The sequence below is a fragment of the Mytilus trossulus genome, chromosome 14 (assembly GCF_036588685.1).
Source record: "Mytilus trossulus isolate FHL-02 chromosome 14, PNRI_Mtr1.1.1.hap1, whole genome shotgun sequence".
In the NCBI taxonomy this organism is placed as follows: Eukaryota; Metazoa; Mollusca; class Bivalvia; order Mytilida; family Mytilidae; genus Mytilus; species Mytilus trossulus.
In genome coordinates this window covers 47130259-47155046 of record NC_086386.1, presented here as the reverse complement: position 1 = coordinate 47155046, position 24788 = coordinate 47130259, and the positions used below count along the sequence as shown (strand labels likewise).

General features: G+C 33.0%; 1 protein-coding gene across 1 annotated transcript in view; it reads left to right on the top strand.

The window, feature by feature from the left end:
- The first annotated feature begins 1634 nt into the window (after positions 1 to 1634).
- The window catches only part of LOC134696606 (DNA repair protein RAD50-like), a 65707-nt gene continuing 42553 nt past the window's right edge, over positions 1635 to 24788 (top strand). The window contains exons 1-12 of the mRNA XM_063558470.1: positions 1635 to 1743; positions 5182 to 5334; positions 5983 to 6069; positions 6656 to 6757; positions 7590 to 7694; positions 9030 to 9103; positions 9825 to 9930; positions 12432 to 12500; positions 13663 to 13752; positions 14608 to 14668; positions 16502 to 16579; positions 16936 to 17012. Of these exons, the coding sequence (XP_063414540.1) occupies positions 5206 to 5334; positions 5983 to 6069; positions 6656 to 6757; positions 7590 to 7694; positions 9030 to 9103; positions 9825 to 9930; positions 12432 to 12500; positions 13663 to 13752; positions 14608 to 14668; positions 16502 to 16579; positions 16936 to 17012 (978 nt within the window). The 5' untranslated portion in view covers positions 1635 to 1743; positions 5182 to 5205. The remainder of the gene's footprint in view (positions 1744 to 5181; positions 5335 to 5982; positions 6070 to 6655; positions 6758 to 7589; positions 7695 to 9029; positions 9104 to 9824; positions 9931 to 12431; positions 12501 to 13662; positions 13753 to 14607; positions 14669 to 16501; positions 16580 to 16935; positions 17013 to 24788) is intronic.

Genomic DNA, 24788 nt, shown 5'->3' with positions numbered 1-24788 from the left:
AAAGAACAGAAAACAGTCCAAGGACACCGATGGGTCTTCAACGCAGCGATAAAATATCGCACTTGGAGTCAGGATTGCCTTGTTGATATTTTTTCTGTCAACAGTTTTACTTGAGTTTTAAACCCTCCCGTTTTGCTTTTGCATGCATGTGAACATATGGTCGGAACCCAGCCTTTATCCTGGGTTGGGGTTCCCTCTTTTTAAAATGGCTCCCGAGTCCTTCATTAGTTGCGAGTTGATACCTTTTATGACATTTTATACTGCAGCTTAAACTTGTTACAAACATATATATATAGATTCATTTAACATCAGAATCTGACTGACGAAGGATATCTGTTATCCGAAATATTTATAAATAATTACATTTATAGTTCCTTTTTGTGTTATTGGTGTTGTTATGTACACTTTTTAGGCGTTTATAATATATATATATATATATGTTCCGGACCATATGAGTAATTGGACCATACGCGTATGGTCATGAGCATATGGGTATGTTCCGGACCATATGAGTATATGGACCATACGCGTATGGTCATGACCGTATGCGTATACTAATATGGTCCGACCATACACGTATGGTCCGACCGTACGCGTATGGTCGGACTATATGAGTATAATACTCGTTTGGTTATTACTACGGGCCGGACCCTATGAGTATTTGGACCATATAGGTATTTTTTTCAAATTACATTATAAACGTTTTAATAATACAAAATGAATGAGGCAACTCTTCATCCAAGCTGGTATAATAGTCCCAGATCCAAGCCACAATTGTGACATTTTCTATGTGATCGGCAAACATGAGACTATAACTCACGAAAGAGATTAATTTTAATGCAAGTTTCACTCTCATGCCCACGGTTCAACCCTGGAAGATTTCCTACCGTATAAGAATGTCTGGAACCTCTTCAGTTTGGGTATACATGTAATTTTTATTGTAGCATCAGTATTTTTTTTAATTCCGGCGAAATCAGAACAAATCTTGAGTTAATAGACGCATAATCGTATTCATCATATTTCAGCGAAGAAGAAAAAAAAAGCAATGTACTTTAATACAAGTTCATTATTAACTAGGCCAAGAAACTTGAATTCCGACCTTCAATCACACGCTCAAGAGTATAGACTAACAACCAAATACTGACTGTAAAGCTGGCAAAAAATAAATAACTAAGGTTTGAAGATTTTACAATTTATTGAAATTATCTCAGCCTGAGTGATTACAACTTTGTTAAAGTAATCTCAGTCTCAGCTCACAAAAAAAACAATGGAAGTTTTTTTTGTTTATAACCCGTTAAGTAATATTATTTTACTTTTAACTGTGGACATATTTTGTTGTAATTTTAGCAGATTCAATGGAAACGCTTATATGAGGGTCTGGATGGGGGGGTCTGTTATTCTGTAAACATTTAATATTTACCCCTTTTTTCTCTAATCTTTAAAAAAATATCCCCTTTTTTCTCTAATTTTCCAAAAATTAACCCTTTTATTCTCTAATCTTCTATTTTTTGGCCCGCTATTCTCTAATCTTCAATTTTTAAGGGCATTATTCTTTAATCATTTAACCCCATCCAAACTCTCTTATATCAGCATGCAAAATAGCGGGAAAATTAGTTACCTCCCCTTAAATCAATCTTTGTTGATCGAGGAAAATAAAATAAAAACTAAGTGCTGAAGTTTCAAAATGATTAAAAAGTAAACAAAAAGCACACAAACACACTGCTGCTCATAATTATAAGCTAGGTAAGTGTATATTTATTAAGAATATTTCCGTAGGAAATCTCAATCTTCGATTTTTTTCTTTTGAAAATTTGATGAAGTCTGCTAAACAGATGAGACTGAGAAAAAAAATCGCGGGAAGATGTGCGAATATATTTATTTAAAGTGTCGCGGTATTTAACTAGACATCTTAAATGAACTGCATCTTTTTCCTCATTTTAAAAATTTATATCAGACAGTTCGTTTTCATGCCACACGTGTGTCCCGAAGTGGTAGATCTCATTGGTAAATTATTTATTAAAGGGAGATAAGTCAATTTTAATGAATGTTTTTAATTTTTGGTATTAAAACCAGGGTTTCCACACTAACGCTAGCCCGAGACTAGTAACTTTTGTGTCGGGCTAGTAAATGTCCGTAGCGCGGTAGCCAGAGGGGCTAGTAAATTTATTTGTCATTGAACATCAAACTGTTGTACTTTCGGCAAAGTACAGTCCAAACGCCGGTCATATCTGACAACTTCGTCGAATATTGTCTACACTGGTTCCACGACCTCTTTATTTACATACAGATACAGGTACTGGAGGGTAAAAATTCTACCGTAAACCAGTCGCTATATACTGTCAACTCAGCCTAAGATTACTCGTCCTATAAAGTAAGAATGCACCACGTTTCAAGATTTTGAAATACATATTAATTAGACTGCATATACATTTTGGTTTTATTGTATTTTATTATTAATCACATTGATATATCATAGATCCTGTTAAATCGCGTGCATATTTTACCCTTATCTGTTACATAGTCGTTGCATAAATAGTTAAAATTGGAAATGTCCTTTCGTTCTTAAAATAGAGCGTACACGTGGTGATGAAAACTTTTCGATCTTCTCTGTCTTTATCGAATTAGCGTTTGTCATGTCGTCATAATTCTTTTCGTATTGATCGGAACTTATCGATACAGTTGCAACGGACTGAAACGAAAGTAAATTTCTGGTAACAATATTAAATGTGCATGTGATTACATGTAGCTTCTTTTTGAGAACTGGGGGGTGATGATGATAGCAAGACTAGGCCATTGGTATCAGAAAGCGTTCTTTACACGTACTGAAATGTATGCATGTCCGAATGCATTAATGAGAACAGGATGACCCAAATGATTCAGTTGGAACATGAAAACTCGGCTTCAGTCCAGAAACCAAAAGTAAAATAAGGCAAGGGAACAAGTCAACTTATTTATGTAAATAAAAATAAACAAAAAAATTGTGTTTTTTTTTTATAATTTGATTATTTTAGTTGATGAGTTAACACACATATTTGTTTTGGTGTAAATGTAGATTGTCACTTTCTTTGTGGTTGGTCTATTGTTATGTTTGCGGTGGAGACTGTGAGATACATGTAGTTGTCAAGCTCAGTACAACATTGTCATTAATTAATTTGATGCTGCAGGAATATTTGTATATTACCACCCTATAAACCTGGTCAATGTTTCGAAGTCTTTATTTTTAATCTGGGAACTATTTATATTTTAAAGTAGGTCTGGAATATACAAAATGTTAATGTTTGACTAAAAATTTTAACACAATAAAAGATATATCATAAATTCATCTACAATAAAAATGTAAGTTTTGACAAACAAATTCCTGCTGTTGGATTTCTTTGGTGTAATTATTATTTTTTTATTATTATTTTTTTATTTTTATTTGAAGATATATTTTGAACTAGTATGAAATCGCGCCTCACAGATTTGTTTTCATTGACAAAAATGGCGTATCGTCAAATTCAATGTTTTCTTTTATAAATCGGCAAGGCAGATGACGATGGTGATGAGGAAAATTCTAAGCCATATAAGTCAACTAAAACGGATAGTTGAATTGAAATTGTTGAAATTGAAAAGAAAAGTATCAAATCAACAGAAAAGGCACACCGGCGATCGCAAAGATAAACAGGTTGGGAACAATACCAAAATGAGGGATATCCCTTAGGCAAGGGATCATATTACTGTTGAAGAAAAGAAAAAGAAAAACTCAATTTTTTTAGCTTAAAAGGGGGAAATCGTTTTATTTGGTACAACTTTTCTAAAAGAGTTCATAATGATAAAAAGGAGGCCAGAGTGAGAAGAAAATATGTGAGCACTCATTTGTTTCTCTTTATAAATGTACTTCTCATAAAAGGAATAGTCATAACATTGAGAGGTTACCCCTCATGTGTTTCTCTTTAAATGTACCCCTGATAAAAGGGATAGTCTGACATTACATTGAGAGGTTACATGGTGATAAATATGAACAGGACTTTAAATGGATAATCGTCACAGAAGGATATTACTGTTCTGTGTGCCAAAAAAACAGCACTAAAGCAAGGGACAGGACGAAACTTGGTTAGATAGGCCATTAGCAGACTTTGTAGGAGGAGGGAGTCCTGCAAAAGCCTTTATTATCTGATATCCGAGATGCACACAACTAATTTGTCATATCATTTAATGAAAGGCTAGCAGTGATAGCAGAAGAATGGTTCAATTCCATTAAATGTGAAAAAAATACTTATCCGTCTATTTCATGTATTTGTGACCCCAACCCACAGTAAAACTGAGAAAAAAAATAAACCCGGTTGAAAATATTAAAAAAAAATCACCCGGTTGCAAGCGTTTTTTTCAGAACACCCATCTTACCTTAGTGAAAAAAGGAGAACACTGATCTAAATTTCAAAAAATTTCTGGGGGGGCATGCCCACAGACCCCCCTAGCTTGTTTGTGGGCCTATGTCCCGCTCACTTCGTGGGCCGTTGGCCCACAACCTGGGCTACCTGACACAGAACAGGGCTAGTTGAATATAATTTTTACTAGCCCTGCAGGCTAGTGCCTAAATAAGTTAGTGTCAACCCCTGAAAACCTTTTAATACATGTGCTTAATATCATGTTACTACAATTTTTACTTCCTGTCAAATATCTGTGTTAATTATATATACTGTTATTGCACCTTTGTTAACCATGTTGTTCTAATGTAAATATGTTCACACTTTTATTGTTTGTTAAAAAATGTTGTACTAATAATATGTATAACATAACCCATATGTGTCTCATTGGCACTCACACCACATCTTCCTATATCTCTTTAGTTAAATAAAATGTCTTATGTCTAAATGTCTTATGTCTTAGGTACACTGGCCATGTACATACAAACTTTTCAAAATCGAAAATGACATGTCATACATATCCTGAATTGGTTATAAATTTGATACCAAAGTTTATATCAAAGTGTTACCATTTTTATCTTTCTTTTTTTATGTGATAGCTTACTTACCAATGCTTACTTTCTGATATTCAAAATAAATCTCTCTTTTATATATCTAGTGGATGCCAGGCCTTAAATATTTCCAAACTGCACAGGTTACGTAAGTCTGTACCCAGAAAAAGTAATCAAGGTAATGTAGATCTAACATTTTGCTGTATTTAAAATGTTTTTTTTAGGTGTTGCAGCATTAGATCATCAACATGTCATCCATAGATAAAATGAGTGTCCAGGGTATAAGGAGTTTTGGACCTGATGACAAAGAAAAACAGATTATACAGTTCTTTACTCCTTTGACTCTTATCTTGGGTCCTAATGGTACTGGGAAAACAGTGAGTGTTGTTATATTTTGTAAGCTTTGTGAGCAATCAGGAGATCAGTCTGACTGCAATACAGAACCTACGTTAATACTGACAAATGCTGTTTTCTACTTCCTGTTCAAAAGACCATTTGGAATCCTCTGATTTTGCCTTTAGGATCTGTAAAATAAAAAAATATCAAGGCTTTATTTCATTTGCTGATGCATTAACTAACAGAACCTAATGTAGAACACGTCAGATCCTTGTAGGCACAGCAGGGACACAAGATATGTATTTTAAGCAGATTGAGAAGCAATTACTGTGTCTTATTGCCAATTATAAATGCATTATACATGTTTGTAGGTACATGTGTGTATGTGTGCTAGATAAGGGTGATACATGTACGTTGATAGGTAATAAGTAATTTAGCTTCTCTACACTCTTCTACTATTTAAATTCTCAAAGTAAATGTATGATGGTCATTCTATATGTTTCACTGGAAAGAGGTCTCATGAGAAAACTTACAATTTCCAATTTAAAAGTAAGATATCAGAAAATAAATACCCGACTTTTTATAAGTTATGAAGGTTTGTTTGAATGCCAGTCATTTTAGTAACCTTTCCATTGCTATATACAATATTTTACAGTGATTTTGAAATAATTTCTTTATTTGTATTTCAGACTGTTATAGAAGCACTGAAGTACATAACCACAGGAGTGATGCCCCCAGGGGCTACCAGAGGGGGAGCTTTTGTTCATGATCCTAAGGTGAGATAATTTACAGGTCAAATACATTATGATTGATTGATGCTTGCTTAATGTCCAATGGCAAATATTACATTTCTATTTCATGACCTTTCCTTAAATGATGTATTCTATAAACAGAGAAACAGCAAATACAAAACTGAAGTCTGGTTTTACCAAAATCTGAGATAAACCCCAATCATAGGAACACACCATCACAAGACAACAAATATTGAAAAGAAGATGTATGTGGTATGATTGTCAAGGAATCATAGTACAGCCTTCATCAATGAGCAAAACCCATACTGCATAGTCAGCTATAAATGGCTGAAAATCACAAATGTAAAACAATTCAAACGAGAAAACTTATGTTCTAATCAAAGAGGTGGGTTCAAACCGAAAAGCATGACAGTAGTCAATGTTGTTATGCATGGATATACTGTTCTATTTTATAAAATTGAGAATTGATATTGGGGATGTGCCAAAGAGACAACAACAAGATCAAAGAGCAGAAAACAGCGGAAGTATTAACACAGTTATTACTAAGAATTAACTTTTCAGGAGGATGGCTCTGTAAATCATTGTTTTAATGTTTGATTTGTATTTACAGTTCGCCAATGAAAGAGAAGTGAAGGCTCAAATCAGATTACAGTTCCACGATGTATCAGGGCAAATGACTATAGTACAACGTAGTATGACTGCTACTCAAAAGGTGTGAATATACAATAAGTCATTTGCATGATTTGAGAGTGATTGAATCTTTGATAAGTTTTTTGTTCTATAGTTAGGTGTAACATAAAAATAAGAACAATAGGTATGAGACAACTCTCTACATGATATGTACGTTTATCACTATTTTGTACATTTTTCCTTTGATCTTTTTTTGTGATAATTTTTCATATCATGCTACTGGCTTGAGATGGAAAATTATCGCTAGAAACTAAGGAGGCATGCAGTGTTGCTAATGAAATTGACAACTTCGTCATAGGTAAAATAGCGATAAACAGATAATTATTGGTCATCCCAACTTGATTGCTCTCTCGCTTTCGCCATACCGGCTCTAGGGAGAAAATCAATCTCGTTGAGATAATAAACAAAAAATTCAATAAATTACAAAACTTTCATAGTGCTCTGATATGAGTATAACTCTATAATAACAACAGATTAATGTATTAACCTTTATAGTTTTGGTTTAAATACTGGTTGCTCAGATACAGTGGTTGTTCATAATTAAACTGAAATCAGCTTGACCAAAAAAAGATCTTAGTTGCAATCAGGATATTTGTTTAGAGTAATGTCAAGAATAAAGGATCATGATCTAAATCCCCTTAAGGGAGCCCCTTACCATAAAAAGATTAAGCACTTCCTTGATAAAACGTTGTTTTCATGTCCTTATCATAGGCTTGCCTTATGCATAAACAAATCATGCAAATACTTACTGTAAATTCAGAAAGTATTGCAAGATTTTTATTAATGCAAAAATTTAAATCACATTTTTTGTCTTAATTTACAATACTTTACAATTATATTGCTGCATTATACAGTTGAAACAAGTAACCTTGAAGACGTTAGATGGTTGTATAACCAGGAGAAATGCTGCTGGAGAGAAGAAAAGTATCAGCTCCAAATGTGCAGAAATTGATAAGGAGGTAATAAATTGCATAACAGGAATTTATTTGCTCAACATGTGCTGAAATTGATAAAAAAGTAATAAAGTTCATACTTGGAATTTATCTGTTTTAAATGTGCTTCATACCAGAAATTAATCTTATTAAAAAGCAATAATTCTGTTACACCAGGCTTATAGGCAGTATGTCTATAAAATTTTACTTAGTCCTGGGTCTCTTCTATTGTTAAGGTGATGTGTGTCATGACCTTAACCATGACTACCTTAGAGCTTTACTCCTAGAGGGTGTTTGACTACCATGGATCTGTGAATAAACAGTTGAATTTTGTCTTCAGTAGTATTTTTTGCTTTATGTTGTTCAGACATTTATTTAAAAGACCCCTAGCTTTGGGTGTACTAGAGCACAAAAACAAAAACCCTGATCTAATATTAGAATAAGTGACAGAATGGAAGTTGTCATACTGAATTATAGACCCCCTTAATTTAATTTTGTTTTCCATATTTTTAAAAGTAACAGCTGATAGCCTTTCTATATTTTTTATATAATTTGTCCCAAAAGTAGTACACTACTGTAAAAATCTTCTTGAGATAAAACAGAAAGCATTTTTATGCCCACCTACGATAGTAGAGGGGCATTATGTTTTCTGGTCTGTGCGTCCGTTCGTCTGTTCATCCGTCCATTCGTCCGTCTTCAAACTTAGTACACATGTTCCCTATGATATAATCTTTCTAATTTTTATGCCAAATTAGAGTTTTTACCCCAATTTCACGGTCCACTGAACATGGAAAATGATAGTGCGAGTAGGGCATTGGTGTACTGAGGACACATTCTTGTTGGTGATGTGTTTTTATTGTCTCTAAGAAATGTACTACAAAAAACATGTAACTATTCACAAGCCATCCTAATGTAGTTTCTATACAATGTTTTCTCAATATATTCTATGACTAGAATAAACAGTATCCTCCAATTAAATATGATTTAAACCATGTTCTCCAGATGTTTGTTCCTATATTGCAATCATGCCAATAATGATTTTTATGCCCCACCTACGATAGTAGAGGGGCATTATGTTTTCTGGTCTGTGTGTCCGTTTGTTCGTCCGTCCGTCTGTCCCGCTTCAGGTTAAAGTTTTTGGTCAAGGTAGTTTTTGATGAAGTTGAAGTCCAATTGACTTCAAACTTGGTATACATGCTCCCTATGATATGATCTTTTTAATTTTAATGCCAAATTAGAGATTTACCCCAATTTCACGTTCCACTGAACATACAAAATGATAGTGCGAGTTGGGCATTCGTGTACCGAGGACACATTCTTGTTTTGTATAATGTATTTATTCCACTTCTGTTTATAATTCAGATGATTTCAGCATTAGGTGTATCTAAGCCTGTATTAGAGAATGTTATTTTCTGTCATCAGGAGGAAGCTAACTGGTAAGGGTTATCGATCAATTTGCAGTACACTTATACAGGTGTTAAATAATCAAATTAAATGGTACCAATTTTACTGCACCAGATGTGCATTTAACTAAGTAGTATTCATACAACTGACCAATTCTATTTTAATATTATGAAAAGCTTTTTAAAAAATGGGGAAGTTGGGGTATGAATAAATTTGTAAGTGTTCAGCGGAACTCAGTGTCTTGCCTACTTTATGAGTCTAAAGAATGTTTTAAAAACTTTAACTGCAGACTGTATGTCATGTTAGCTAAAAGAAAAACAAAGTCCATTTAAAAGTGATATACTGAAAAACAGGAAATAATCTTTACAAAATTTCCTTCTAGATACTAGCTTTTTGATCAAGCTTCTGTTTAATTTTGGTACAAATCCAGTATAGTTTAAGGAAATTATTATATGAATGTAGGATTGCTATGTCTCGAAACAACATGTATTTACAACAAGGACAAAAATTATTTAAAAGTAATATATAGATCACTGCACAGCCTTTATCAATACCGTTACCATAGATAACACATGAAAGGTTGAAAAAAATTAAATGTGGCACAATGGATAAGATCCAACAGATGACCTAAAAATAACAAGTCAATGATATGAATGAAAGTTCAATCCAGAGCATTGCTTGTATTGGAAGATTTTTATTGTAAAATTGCTATTATTAGAATTAAATACTACAATGCTATTTGTATCATTTCAGGCCTTTGAGTGAAGGTAAACAGTTAAAAGACAAGTTTGATGACATATTTGCCTCAACGAGATATGTTAAAGCTCTGGAAACAATCAGGAAACTCAAAATGACTCAGGTGTGTTTTATTAAGTGGTAAAAAAAATGGCCTTGGTGGCCAAGTAGTCTAAGTAATTACTACTGTAATTACTAGCCAGTCAACACTGATGTTGTGAGTTAGAACCCTGCTCGTGCAGGGGCTTTCGATTCTAATCTTAAATGACTAGGATTGTCAGTTTTCCTATCGAAAGTCTTTGGTTTTCCCTGGGCACTCCGGTTTCCTCCTGCAATAAAAACTGGCCATCAAGAAATAGCCTAAATACAGTGCTTAAAAGTGGCGTTAAAACGCCAAAAATAAAAAAAAGATAAACAAATGTAATGTATACGTGTTTCTCGTTTCTCGTTTTGTTTATATAGATTAGACCGTTGGTTTCCTGTTTGAAAGGTTTTACACTAGTAATTTTGGGGCCCTTTATACTTGTTGTTCGGTGTGAGCCAAGGCTCCGTGTTGAAGGCCGTACTTTAACCTATAATGGTTTACTTTTTAAATTGTTACTTGGATGGAAAGTTGTCTCATTGGCACTCACACCACATCTTCCTATATCTATAAAGGTAATTACTGGTGATAAGTCATGCCATGGATCAAATTGACATTGTTTATGTTACTTGGAAATTGATAGAAAATATGTGTGTAACTTTCACACAAAAAGCATTCTTTTAGGCTGGTAAATGTATTGTTTTTCCTGTCTGTCTGTGTGTCCATCACAAAAGTCTGTCAAAACACAATCATCTAATAGAAAAGAAAGGATAAGGGATATCCATCCATGAAACAAAATCAGTACATGCATGACAAAAAAAAAGCAAAAATAGTCTTTAACATTAGTTAACATTGGATTATAAGGAGATAATACACAAAACTTATTTATATCACATGTCCTTCCTATTTTATTTCTTATTTGAAACTCATCAACTTCTGCTATGTTAATAGAATTGAAAAAAACTTAAAAAAATAGTCATATTTCAGTAGCATAGAATGCAAGATTTTCAAATTATTTACAATCTGTGGTCTGTGATTTCGATCTGGTTCAGTATAGGATGGTTATGGGTTTAATCCCTAACCAGGTCAAAACAAATAACTCATATTTATGTTTATCCACAAAGCACACAGCATTTATAAGTAACAACAAATTATAGTGATGTGTCTAATTCGGCGTCTTTCATTTGCGTCGATCTGCATTTCATTTGCGCTGATTTTTTCTTTCATTTGCGCTGAATTTTTTTCATTTGCACTGATTTTTTACAGGTAAATTACAGGTGAAATGAATAAGAAGATGTGGTATGAGTGCCAATGAGACAACTCTCCATCCCAGTAATGTTATTTCATTTATCATTAAAGACCTCTTCTGTTAGCCAGTTGTACATATGTTATGAATTGTCAATCATAACATGTATAATTATAACTCTTGTCTCCTACTTAAAATTAAAAAGTAAAAACCGAAGTTAAAAGCACTTTGTTTATACTAAAATGATGAATTAAAAATATATGTACAGCATTCAAATCCATAAACACGGAATACATTCAAATCATAAATCTGTTCTTGCCGAGTATGTATAGGCAACACATCTAATATATTCCTTTCTTATGATTTCGTCTCTTCTACATGCATATTTGGAGTAATTGTCGATAACAAAGGCCATCTTTTCTTTGTCTGGCATACGTAATGGTAGGGGCATTTCTAGAGTTCGCATTTTCTCACAAGGAAGCTATTAAACCTAGAGTTCCAAATGGTGAAGTTGAATTCATCCCTTCGTTAATTTTATGGACACCATCACAAATTGGTTGGTGTTATGGAATGTGTACTTGTACGTTGTCTAAGAATGTACATGCCATTTGTCTTCAGAAGGAGAGGAGCGTCAGATAACGTCAAACGTATAGCAGTCATCAATTTCATTAAGGGAAAGGAATGGTAACCCGAAACATTGGGATAGCCATTTACCAATTGCAATGTCACTTGATTTGTTTTTTTACTCTGTGCTCAGTCTGTAAAAGTATGACATTACCTGTAACTTACATGTAAATCGATTAAGGATAAATGTAAAATCGGCGCAAATAAAAAAATGAAATTGGCGCAAATGAAAGAATGAAAAATTTCAAAATCGGCGCTAATGTCATACGCCCGTCTAATTAGGGCTTCATGTCTTCATGACTACCTGAAGACTGTCAAGCAACCAAAAGACATCTAGGGAGCTATAAACGTCCGCAATTAAAGACTGGTGCCTATACCACATTCCTAGCTCTGGCTCATCCAGAGGCAAATAGTTGGGAATCAATTTTATTACATTGGTTGGACTGAATGACTGTGATTTCCTAATTAATTAAGGACCAATAACTTCACTTATCTGATGTCATACAATAATTGGGTGTTATCAAGACATTGTTGATGACAATCATCAAAACAAATTGAGAATGCATTGAAAAAGATACAGGTCCTTAAACTTTCTAATTTCTTTTCATTAAATAGTCCCTGGTGAATTTAAAAAGAATAACTAATCCAAAGATTTGTAATTTTCCTTTACTAGGATGCCACTGTGAAGGAATACAGGATAGAAACTTCCTATCTAAAGCAACACAAAGATAAGGCTACACAGGTACATGTATATAAGTTAATTAAGTAAACTAGTGTGGATTCAATGATTAATGTTGGTATTAATATCCTTGGATAGATAAAAACAATGTCTTTCCTAGGATTTCTGATTTTGTGGTTTTTGCCAAAGTTTGCTACATGAATTTGTATTTCATTGAATATTTTATTTTGTGGTTCACAATTAATCCAGTGTGAAAAAGGAAGATATATTTTTCCCCCATATTTTACTATTACATGGGATTTAAGTTAGTATAGCTTCAATAAATTTGTCAAATCTTCATACAATTATATGAATTTTTTTTCATTACTTTTGAAAGGAATCATTGGTTTTTAGTAGTTCATTTAATGCACTGTAGAATCAATAAAATTGAGAATGGAAAAGTGTCAAAGAGACAACAACCCGACTGAAGAGCAAAAAAACCCCGCTAAAAGCCACAATTGGATCTTCAACACAGCAATGAAATCCCACATCTAGAGGCAGGTCCCTGTCTGCCCAAGCAAAAATGTTTACCAGTTCAGTGAGAACAGATATCACACTAAACTCCAATACATATAAATGACCTGTAATTAAAAAAAAAACATACAAGACTAACCAAGACCAGAGGCTCCTGACTTGGGACAGGTGCAAAAATGCAGTGGGGTTAAACATGTTTTATGAGATCTCAACCCTCCCCTATACCTATAGCCAATGTAGAAAAAACAAACTGCAATAAGCACAGTAAAACTCAGTTTAAAAGAAGTGAGAGTCAGACACAGAATAGGTAACAAAATAAACTAGGCAACATGACAATGGTACATGAATTGACAAAGGACTACTATATGTCCCCCCATGTACGTAATAAGGCGACTCCACTTCTTTGCATACCGCTTTTTAAATAGCATAATTTGGTTAATTGCATACTTTTCTCCTGCACAAAACCATTTCCCATTCAATTAATGTTAAATTGATTTCCAAAGCATCAGTAAATTTAGGTGTGCCACACAAGCTCTTGAGAGCCTTAGAAGAGCCTCTAATTTGTACACTGAACTTTCATGCTAACAAGGATAACTTAGTTATGTCATTGAATGTTAGTTAGTAAGTAAAGAGATTTATTAAACATTTATTATTTATTTTGATATCAAGAGAATACATTTAATAGCCTGCAATGCTTTCTGTCTGTTTTCAGCTTGAAGGTGATTTAAATGAAATCCAATCCAAGTTGATATCATCCAAAGGATCTGTAGACACTATAGTATCTAAGTTGGATCCTATAGAAGTAAGTATATGGTTATGCCATGGTCATCCAATAATAAGATATAAGAAGATGTGGTATGAGTGCCTATGAGACAACTCTCCATCCAAGTTCAATTTGTTACAATTAAACCATTATAAGTCAAAAGAACAGCCTTTAACACAGAGCCTTGGTTCACACCTAAAAGCAAGCTATAAAGAGCCCCAAAATGACTAGTGTAAAACCATTCAAACAAGAAACATCAATGAACCTCATTAACCAACAACAACCACTGAACAACTGTTATATGTACCATTAGCTTTTAAAAGGAGCACTTCTCGTTGAAGGATAAATGGAAGATCAAGGGTATTGAAAAGGGTGCAATCAATTCATCACTTTCCAGAAATACAGTCTCAAAATGAATATTTCCAGAGGTCACCTTTGGCTTAGGATTATAGAAAAAGTACTGACAAAAACTTGAGTCTAACAAGAATATGCTGCCCCCCAGAAGTGAAAATTCCTAACTCAACATTGTCAATCTGCAGACCAAATATATATCATTCCTAGATTTCATAGAACCCACAAAAATTAAATGACAGTTTACTACCTATAAAAGACATATAAACCGACAGTGTCCAACAGTCACTTGACCTGATTTTTCCTTCTGCAATGGTGACACAGGTATAAGTAAAGATGACCGTTCATTGTACCAACTTTTTATACGAGCACTCAATCCATTTTGAATTTTCATTGGTAGAATATGTTAACAGTAGAACAAACCCAATCAAGCTACAAGACAGCAGCATTGAAACTACTTGATTAGTTTAGATTGATACTTGCAGTTATTGATATATATTTTTTTGTTGGACAAAGCAGTAATGTAGCTTATATAATTTTCAGAACAAATTGAGTCAAATTGGTGCCAAGTCAGATGATATCTACAGACTACAAAATAATATAAGTAAGTGTTTGTTTTCAAAAATAAATTGGTTGATATGCATTTAAATCTAATATAAAATTAATTTTGATTTTGTTTTTATTCTTCCATTGTTTAAAAAAAGTAGGAGGGGCCTTGGTGGCTGTAATTACTACTTTGATCACTAGCCAGTCTATAGTGAGGTTGTGAGTTTCGAACGCTGCTTGTGCGGGTGCACTTGACTCCAATCTTATGACTAGGATTATCCGTTTTCCTATCGAAGATCACTCTGGCTTCATCCACAAATAAAAACTGGCCTCCAAAAAATACCACAAAAGCAGTGCTTGAAAATGGTGTAAAAAACACACACAAATCAAAAATCAAATTAAAACAATGTGGGTATACCGTTTTACCTGTGTCTGTCTATTCGTCTATCTGTAAGTCTGTCTGTCCCATTAATATTTTTCGTTGCATCTATCTCAAGTACTACGTAACAAGGATTTTTGAAATTCTGTTTCTGGGTTTAAATGAGTTTTAATAAATTTCCTGTTTTACAAAACTTTAAATTTTATCGAAAAAAAACTAAGGATTTTCTTATCCCAGGCATTGATTACCTTAGCTGTATTTGGCACAACTTTTTGGAATTTTGGATCCTCAATGCTCTTCAACTTTGTACTTGTTTGGCTTTTTAAATATTTTGATATGAGCGTCACTGATGAGTCTTGTGTACACAAAAAGCGTGTCTGGCGTACTAAATGAGAATTCTGGTACCTTTGATAACTATTTGCTATACGGTATGGTGCAATTTCAGATTCATAACTCAACAACTTCCTGTTCTCCTTATACTTTTAGCGGGCAGGGTTATCATTAGTGAGCAGTATCTCACAGATTTACTTGTTATTCAAAATCTGTTAGGATAGTGTTAATGACTTAAAAGTCTTTTTTTCAACTGAACTAATTTGTATGAAGCTTTTGGTTGTTACTGATTCTTTTGGAAATTTCAGGGTCTAAATGTAATGTCAACTCAACAAAAAAATATTATTAAAACTTTTTTAAAACTAATAGATCTTAGGTGGATACCATTTTTGACTTAATATAAAAAAAATTTCACATAAAATTGCTATTAAATTAAGAAGCAAATGTGAAGGATGCTGTGATTTTGACCTTACGAATTAGAACTATCACCGTGTTTATACTAAGATACTGTGGATTCATTATTATTCGTTGGATACCAATTTTCATGATTTTCCTGGGTAAAGTTGAACCACGAATTCAAACGTCCAACGAATAGCATATTTTCAATAGACTTTATAAAAAGACATTGGCAAAACCACGAAATCAAATATCCTCAAATATGAAAATTTTCAGCAATCCACGAAAATTGATACCCATGAAAATAAATTAATCCACAGTATGCAACATGAAGGGACATGTTGATCAGGTTCTGCTTACCCTTTCATAGTGCTTGTGACTACTTTCTTTTTTTTCATGGTATTGTCAGTTTGTGGTCAAGTTGTAAGTAAATATCCTTTGGTATGTTTGTCTCTTTTTGACTTTTTTTTTTTTTATAATATTTTATCTTTTTATACAGCATTGCAAAGCTCAAACAAAGAAATGCTTTGTTATATACATCCATCAATCCTAATATTCTTAGAACTGTTTCATTTAAATGGATGTGGGCGGATAGGAAGTGATTTCCAAAATGCTTTTACAACATATGTACTTTTTTCTGTAGTTTTACATGCATACAATGGACATGGAACTACAAATGTCCAAAGGCCCACTTACAAGAATAACTCCTTCTCTTCCTACCCACCTCAGAATGTTTATAATGGAATGCTTGCTCTTATTCATTTTATATATAAATATATTTTTCAGCTAAGCATACAAGTGAGAAAAAAGAAATGGAAAGGACTGTAGAGGAATTACAGAAGAATATAGAAAATGAATTTCAAGGTAAAAGGAGGATTATAGGTGCCTTTATCTAATGTAAATAAATTACTTCTTTTTATTTTCTTAAAACATTTTGTGATCTTAGCAGATTTGACCTATTTGACGTCACTCTATATTTTCTGGTACTTTTTTTGTTAAAATTTTCCAGGTTAATAATTCATTTTGGTTTCCATCTATTAATGTTTGAATTTTGAAATAGCCCTTTAAGTGGGAATGTGTTGAGCACTTGCATATTATGTTAAATAGAATTATACCTGAAGTTTGTTATTCTTTGATGGAAAATTGTCTCATTCAAAATCATCAAAAAAATTCCAGTCTTTGATACATAAACATAACAAGATCATAAAATTTCCCAACAGGTTCAGTAGAAGAATTGAAGAGAGTTCTAGCTGAGTTTCAGAACAAAGTTCAAGAGAGAGAAGACACTTTATCTCAAGTATGTACTCCAACATTATGTGTTTTTATAGTGATATGCATTACCGTAAAGAGGGTTATTTTCGCGGTTGTGTAAAATTATCGAAATTTTTATGAATAAGGTATACCAAATATTTTGGGGGATTCAAAACTTTTACACTTTGCATGTACAATTTTAAATTGGCAGAATTTATTTTGTTGACTTTGTTCTATCTGTGAAAAATTTACAGCCCCGCGAAAATAACCCACTATACGGTATGTAATTACATGTACAAAATATTGCTCCTTTAGTTGAGTTTTTCCTGACTTCTGTACAGCGTTATTTTATTTTCATGTACATGATAAACTCGTCATAAATACCAGGATTGATTTTGCTTCAAACACATATTCCCTCTAGATAAGAATCATCAGTGATGCTCAAATAAAAAAAAAGACTTCAGGATTTATTGACATACAGTACCTGGCTAAAAGTATTCGTCACTTTCAGTTTTTTGCTATAAATTTCATATAAAAAAACACATGTTTCAAAAATTATTTTGAAGGCACCAAGTTACTTAAAATCAGACCAAAAATAACCCCAAAATTCTTTTATTGTCGAGCCTGCAACCTTTGTTGCAGAAAGCTCTTCATAGGGATAGTGATCAATCGGTGGTGGCTATGACGGCGGTGGTGGCTACGGCCGCAGCAGTGGCGGCGGCATTAGCTAACTTCTTAAAAGCTTTATATTTTAGAAGGTAGAAGACTTGGATGCTTCATACTTTATATATAGATGCCTCATGTTAAGAACTTTCTGTCAGTCACATGTCCAATGTCCTTGACCTCATTTTCATGGTTTAGTGAGTACTTGGGGAAAAAAAGTTAGATTTTTTGTAATGTTAAATTCTCTCTTATTATAAGTAATTGGATAACTATATTTGGTATGTGCGTACCTTGCAATGTCCTCATGCCCGTCAGGCAGTTTTTACTTGACCTCAACTTCATTTCATGGATCAGTGAACAAGGTTAAGTTTTGGTGGTCAAGTCCATATCTCAAATACTATAATCAATAGGTCTTGTATATTCAATGTATGGAATGATTGTAAGGTGTTCATGTCTAGCTGACAGGTGTCATCTGACCTTGACCTCATTTTCATGGTTTAGTGGTCAAAGTTAAGTTTTTGAGTTTTGGTCTATTTTTCTAATACTTTATACATTAGGTCAACTATATTTGGTGTATGGAAATATTTTTTGATCTATGCTTGTTACACATGTTTTGTTAACCGGATTTTTGTGACAAAAATGTTGGTTTTTAATTCGGGGATGTACGGCAGGCGGGCGGTCGGTTGGGCAGGCCGGTGGGAGGCAATCAAATGTTGTCTGTGCATTAACTCATAAACCGTTCAACCAAAGCTTTTAAAATTTTAATATGTTGTTACTGACAACTAAATGAAGGTCAAGTTCAATTATGGCGATTTTGACTTTTACCATTCAGGAGTTATGGTTTTTGAAAGATTGAAAAAGGGAGTTTCCAGTTGTGTCCATGCATTTACCCATGAACTGATCTACCAAAGCTTCCCAAATTTTAATATGTTGTTACTGATGACAAAATGGAGGTCAAGTTCTATAATGACGATTTTGACTTTTACCGTTCAGGAGTTATGGTTCTTGAAAGATTGAAAAATGGAGTTTCCAGTCGTGTCCGTGCATTTACGCGTAAACTGTTCTACCAAAGCTTTCCAAATTTTAATATGATGTTACTGATAAAAAAATGGAGGTCAAGTTCAATAATGACCATTTTGACTTTTACCATTCAGGAGTTATGGTTCTTGAAAGATTGAAAAATAGTGTTTCCAGTCGTGTCCGTGTATTTTCTCATGAACCATTCAACCAAAGCTTTTTAAATTTTTATACGACCGCAAATTTTGAAAAATTTTTCGTCGTATATTGCTATCATGTTGGCGTCGTCGTCGTCGTCGTCGTCGTCGTCGTCCGAATACTTTTAGTTTTCGCACTCTAACTTTAGTAAAAGTGAATAGAAATCTATGAAATTTTAACACAAGGTTTATGACCATAAAAGGAAGGCTGGTATTGATTTTGGGAGTTTTGGTCCCAACATTTTAGGAATTAGGGGCCAAAAAGTGCCCAAATAAGCATTTTCTTTGTTTTCGCACTATAACTTTAGTTTAAGTTAATAGAAATCTATGAAATTTTGACACAAGGTTTATGACCACAAAAGAAAGGTTGGGATTGATTTTGGGAGTTTTGGTTTCAACAGTTTAGGAATTAGGGGCCAAAAAAGGGCCCAAATAAGCATTATTCTTGGTTTTCGCACAATAACTTTAGTTAAAGTAAATAAAAATCAATGAAATTTAAACACAATGTTTATGACCACAAAAGGAAGGTTGGTATTGATTTTGGGAGTTTCGGTCCCAACAGTTTAGGAATTAGGGGCCAAAAAGTGACCCAAATAAGCATTTTTCTTGGTTTTCGCACCATAGCGTTAGTATAAGTAAATAGAAATCTATGAAATTTAAACACAAGGTTTATGACTATTAAAGGAAGGTTGGTATTGATTTTGGGAGTTTTGGTCCCAACAGTTAAGGAAAAAGGGGCCCAAAGGGTCCAAAATTAAATTTTGTTTGATTTCATCAAAATTGAATAATTGGGGTTCTTTAATATGCCGAATCTAACTGTGTATGTAGATTCTTAATTTTTGGTCCCGTTTTCAAATTGGTCTACATTAAGGTCCAAAGGGTCCAAAATTAAACTTAGTTTGATTTTAACAAAAATTGAAACCTTTGGGTTCTTTGATATGCTGAATCTAAAAATGTACTTAAATTTTTGATTATTGGCCCAGTTTTCAAGTTGGCCCAAATCGAGGTCCAAAATTAAACATTGTTTGATTTCATCAAAAATTGAATAATTGGGGTTCTTTGATATGCCAAATCTAACTGTGTATGTAGATTCTTAATTTTTGGTCCAGTTTTAAAATTGGTCTAAATTAAAGTGCAAAGGGTCCCAAATTAAACTAAGTTTGATTTTAACAAAAATTAAATTCTTGGGCCTCTTTGATATGCTGAATCTAAACATGTACTTAGATTTTTGATTATGGGCCCAGTTTTCAAGTTGGTCCAAATCAGGATCTAAAATTATTGTATTAAGTATTGTGCAATAGCAAGTCTTTTCAATTGCACAGTATTGTGCAATGGCAAGAAATAACTTATTTCACAATATTGTGAAATAGCAATTTTTTTTTTAATTAAGAGTTATCTTTCTTTGTCCAGTATAGTAAGCAAGAAATATCTGCAAGAATTTTTATACGACCGCAAAATTTGAAAAATTTTTCGTCGTATATTGCTATCATACTGGCGTCGTCGTCGTCGTCGTCGTCCGAATACTTTTAGTTTTCGCACTCTAACTTTAGTAAAAGTGAATAGAAATCTATGAAATTTTAACACAAGGTTTATGACCACAAAAGGAAGGTTGGTATTGATTTTGGGAGTTTTGGTCCCAACATTTTAGGAATTAGGGGCCAAAAAGGGCCCAAATAAGCATTTTCTTGGTTTTCGCACTATAACTTTAGTTTAAGCTAATAGAAATCTATGAAATTTTGACACAAGGTTTATGACCAAAAAAGAAAGGTTGGGATTGATTTTGGGAGTTTTGGTTTCAACAGTTTAGGAATTAGGGGCCAAAAATGGGCCCAAATAAGCATTTTTCTTGGTTTTTGCACCATAACGTTAGTATAAGTAAATAGAAATCTATGAAATTTAAATACAAGGTTTATGACCATAAAAGGAAGGTTGATTTTGGGAGATTTGGTCCCAACAGTTTAGAAATAAGGGGCCCAAAAGGTCCAAAATTAAACTTTGTTTGATTTCATCAAAATTGAATAATTGGGGTTCTTTGATATGCTGAATCTAACTGTGTATGTAAATTCTTAACTTTTGGTCCCGTTTTCAAATTGTTTTACATTTAGGTCCAAAGGGTCCAAAATTAAACTTAGTTTGATTTTGACAAAAAATGAATCGGTTGGGTTCTTTGATATGCTGAATCTAAAAATGTACTTAGATTCTTTATTATTGGCCCCGTTTTCAAGTTGGTCCAAATCGGGGTCCAAAATTAAACTTTCAAAAATTGAATATATGGGGTTCTTTGATATGCCAAATCTAACTGTGTATGTAGATTCTTCATTTTTGGTCCTGTTTTCAAATTGGTCTACATTAAAGTCCAAAGGGTTCAAAATTAAACTTAGTTTGATTTTAACAAAAATTGAAATCTTGGGGTTCTTTGATATGCTGAATCCAAACATGTTCTTAGATTTTTGATTATGGGCCCAGTTTTCAAGTTGGTCCAAATCAGGATCTAAAATTATTATATTAAGTATTGTGCAATAGCAAGTCTTTTCAATTGCACAGTATTGTGCAATGGCAAGAAATATCTAATTGCACAATATTGTGAAATAACATTTTTTTTTTTTAATTAGAGTTATCTTTCTTTGTCCAGAATAGTTTGCAAGAAATATCTAATTTCACAATATTGTACAATAGCAAGATTTTTTTTTAATTGGAGTTATCTTTCTTTGTCCAGAATCAACAAGAAATATCTAATTTCACAATATTGTGCAATAGCAAGATTTTTTTTTAATTGGAGTTATCTTTCTTTGTCCAGAATCAACAAGAAATATCTAATTTCACAATATTGTGCAATACCAAGAATTTTTTTTAATTGGAGTTATCTTTCTTTGTCCAGAATCAACTTAAATCTTTGTTATATACAATATACAATGTATATTCACTTTTTACTACCAACTGATAAATTAAAATAATCTTTACCATTCAGTGATAACAAGCAGTTTTTTTTACATCTTAATATATTATGATGTATCTAAATGAGTAGTTATTGTTGCAAACTCCATTAGAAATTTTAATTGAGATTAGTTTTGGAATAAGGGAAAGGGGGATGTGATTAAAAAAATTGGGTTCAATTTTTCTCATTTGAAATCTCATAAATAAAAAGAAAATTTCTTCAAACATTTTTTTGAGAGGATTAAGATTCAACAGCATAGTGAATTGCTCTAAGAGAAAACAAAAATTTTAAGTTCATTAGAACACATTCATTCTGTGTCAGAAACCTATGCTGTGTCAACTATTTAATCACAATCCAAATTTAGAGCTGAATCCAGCTTGAATGTTGTGTCCATACTTGCCCCAACCGTTCAGGGTTCAACCTCTGCGGTCGTATAAAGCTACGCCCTGCGGAGCATCTGGTTATATGTTGTTACTGATGACAAAATAGAGGTCAAGTTCAATAATGACAGTTTTGACTTTTACCGTTCAGGAGTTATGGTTCTTGAAAGATTGTAAAATGGCGTTTCCATTCACGTTGTTGCATTTACTCATGAACCATTCAATCTAAGCTTTTCAAATTTTGATATGTTGATACTGATGACAAAATAAAGGTTAAATTTGATATTGACGATTTTCACTTTCACCATTCATCAGTAATGGTTCTTGTGATAATGCCAGGACACAAATGAATGTTAATAAATCCGGTTTGCTGTCGTTATGACAGCCTCTTGTTTGACATTGACCTCATTTTCATGGTTCATTGCTAAGTGTTAAGTATTTGTGTTTTGGTCTCTTTTTCCTAAATTATAAGCAATAAGTCAACTATTTTTGTTGTATTGAAGAATGGTTAGCTGTACATGTCTGTCTGGCATGGTTCATCTGACCTTGACCTCATTTTCATGGTTCATTGATCAATGTTTAGTTTTCTTGGTAAATGTTGAGTTTATGTGAATGTTGTAATAAAGCTTTATATTTAGGTCTATCAACATAATATCAAGGATTAGTAAAGAAGGCGAACTTTCAGACGAAAATAATGACAGCTGACAGATGTAAATAATGCCCCTGATGTCCCCCAACAATGACTGATGGCACCAAGAATTTTATATATTGAAATTTGAAAGAGGTCTTCCCCATTTATCCCAGAAGTAACTGGTCCACAACACATATGATACCCAAAGATTGAAGGATATTTTTTCCAGATGTTTCTATCTGACAACCAAATAATTGATAGTTATAATTAGATAATATAAGACATTTGATTCCAGAGATAAGATATTGTTATTCTAATTAAAGGGCCCATGAAGAGCAAAGTAATATTGCAATGATTTGACAATTAACATAAAACCGGTAATGTTTTTATAAATCATATATAAATGTGTATATAATCATCTCAATTTTAAGATGTTAAACCGCAGCCAGATCAGAGCCACACACATATATTAGAGTAAAAAAGCCAAAACAGTTATGTTTTTATTTTAACAGGCAATTATTCTCATATTCAATATATATGTACATTGACGGAAAATAAAATATAATTGTATGAGCTTTAGAATTTAGGAAAAAAATGTTGTATTTTCTGACAATGTACATATATTGTTTTATCCTGAAATTTATTAATCCCAACACTTGCAGGCTTTATCATGTTTATAGTTATTGAAAATATAAGTCATGGTCTCTAATTTTTCAAAGAAATGGACGAAATTATGCAGATAATAAGGTATCTTCACTTCACTGATATGCACCAGCGAGGTGAGCAAAGATGGGAGGCTAATAATGATGTATCTTATAAACTCAGAAATTAAAGACCCTCTTAACAGACCAAAATGAGAGACCAATATGTCCCCAAACGATAGGTGACGATTCATGATACCTTACAAAGGGAGGGATGCATTCAAGCAATTCATGCCTTCTAAAACAAAGAAATGGGCCATCAAACTTTGGGTTTTGGTAGCGTCAGACACAGTGTATGTCATATTGTGAAATCTACCACGTCAAGACAGATCAAACACATGTAGGTAAACTCTGTTTGCCAGTAGACTTTGGGAAACAAGATAAGGTTCACATATGCTGGGCTAGGGTAGCTATTAAAGATACACAGGAAAAAAGGTTTGAAAATATGGTTGTGTTGAATGTAGAAAACCCCTTTGCCTACCCCATTGCTTCACTGTCTCCCACTCAGTCAAAAATAAACTTCTTAAATTAACAGTTACTTTGTTACAATTTTTAAGTTGAAAGGATATTATACATTTATATACATAATTTGTTGAAAAGGTTTTCACAGATAAGTTGTTGAAAGGATATTCATAATTTATATTTGTTGTTACAGTTGATATTTTCATTTAATAATTTTTTTTAATAAGGAACATTAAATTATCTTCATCATTGAACAATACAAAACCAAAGACAGTGGAAATTCTAGCATCCCATGGAGTCAGGACACTTATAATAAATAATTTAAAAAATAAATCATAGACTTTTTCAAAGTAATTTTATTTTTAAAAGTTCATGATTGTCTTTCAACATTCTCACTTAATTTATCAACACATTTTTATACGACCGCAAATTTTGAAAAAATTTTCGTCGTATATTGCTATCACGTTGGCGTCGTCGTCTGCGTCGTCGTTGTCGTCGTCGTCGTCGTCGTCCGAATACTTTTAGTTTTCGCACTCTAACTTTAGTAAAAGTGAATAGAAATCTATGAAATTTTAACACAAGGTTTATGACCATAAAAGGAAGGTTGGTATCGATTTTGGGAGTTTTGGTCCCAACATTTTAGGAATTAGGGGCCAAAAAGGGCCCAAATAAGCATTTTCTTGGTTTTCGCACTATAACTTTAGTTTAAGTTACTAGAAATCTATGAAATTTTGACACAAGGTTGATGACTACAAAAGAAAGGTTGGGATTGATTTTGGGAGTTTTGGTTTTAACAGTTTAGGAATTAGGGGCCAGAAAAGGGCCCAAATAAGCAT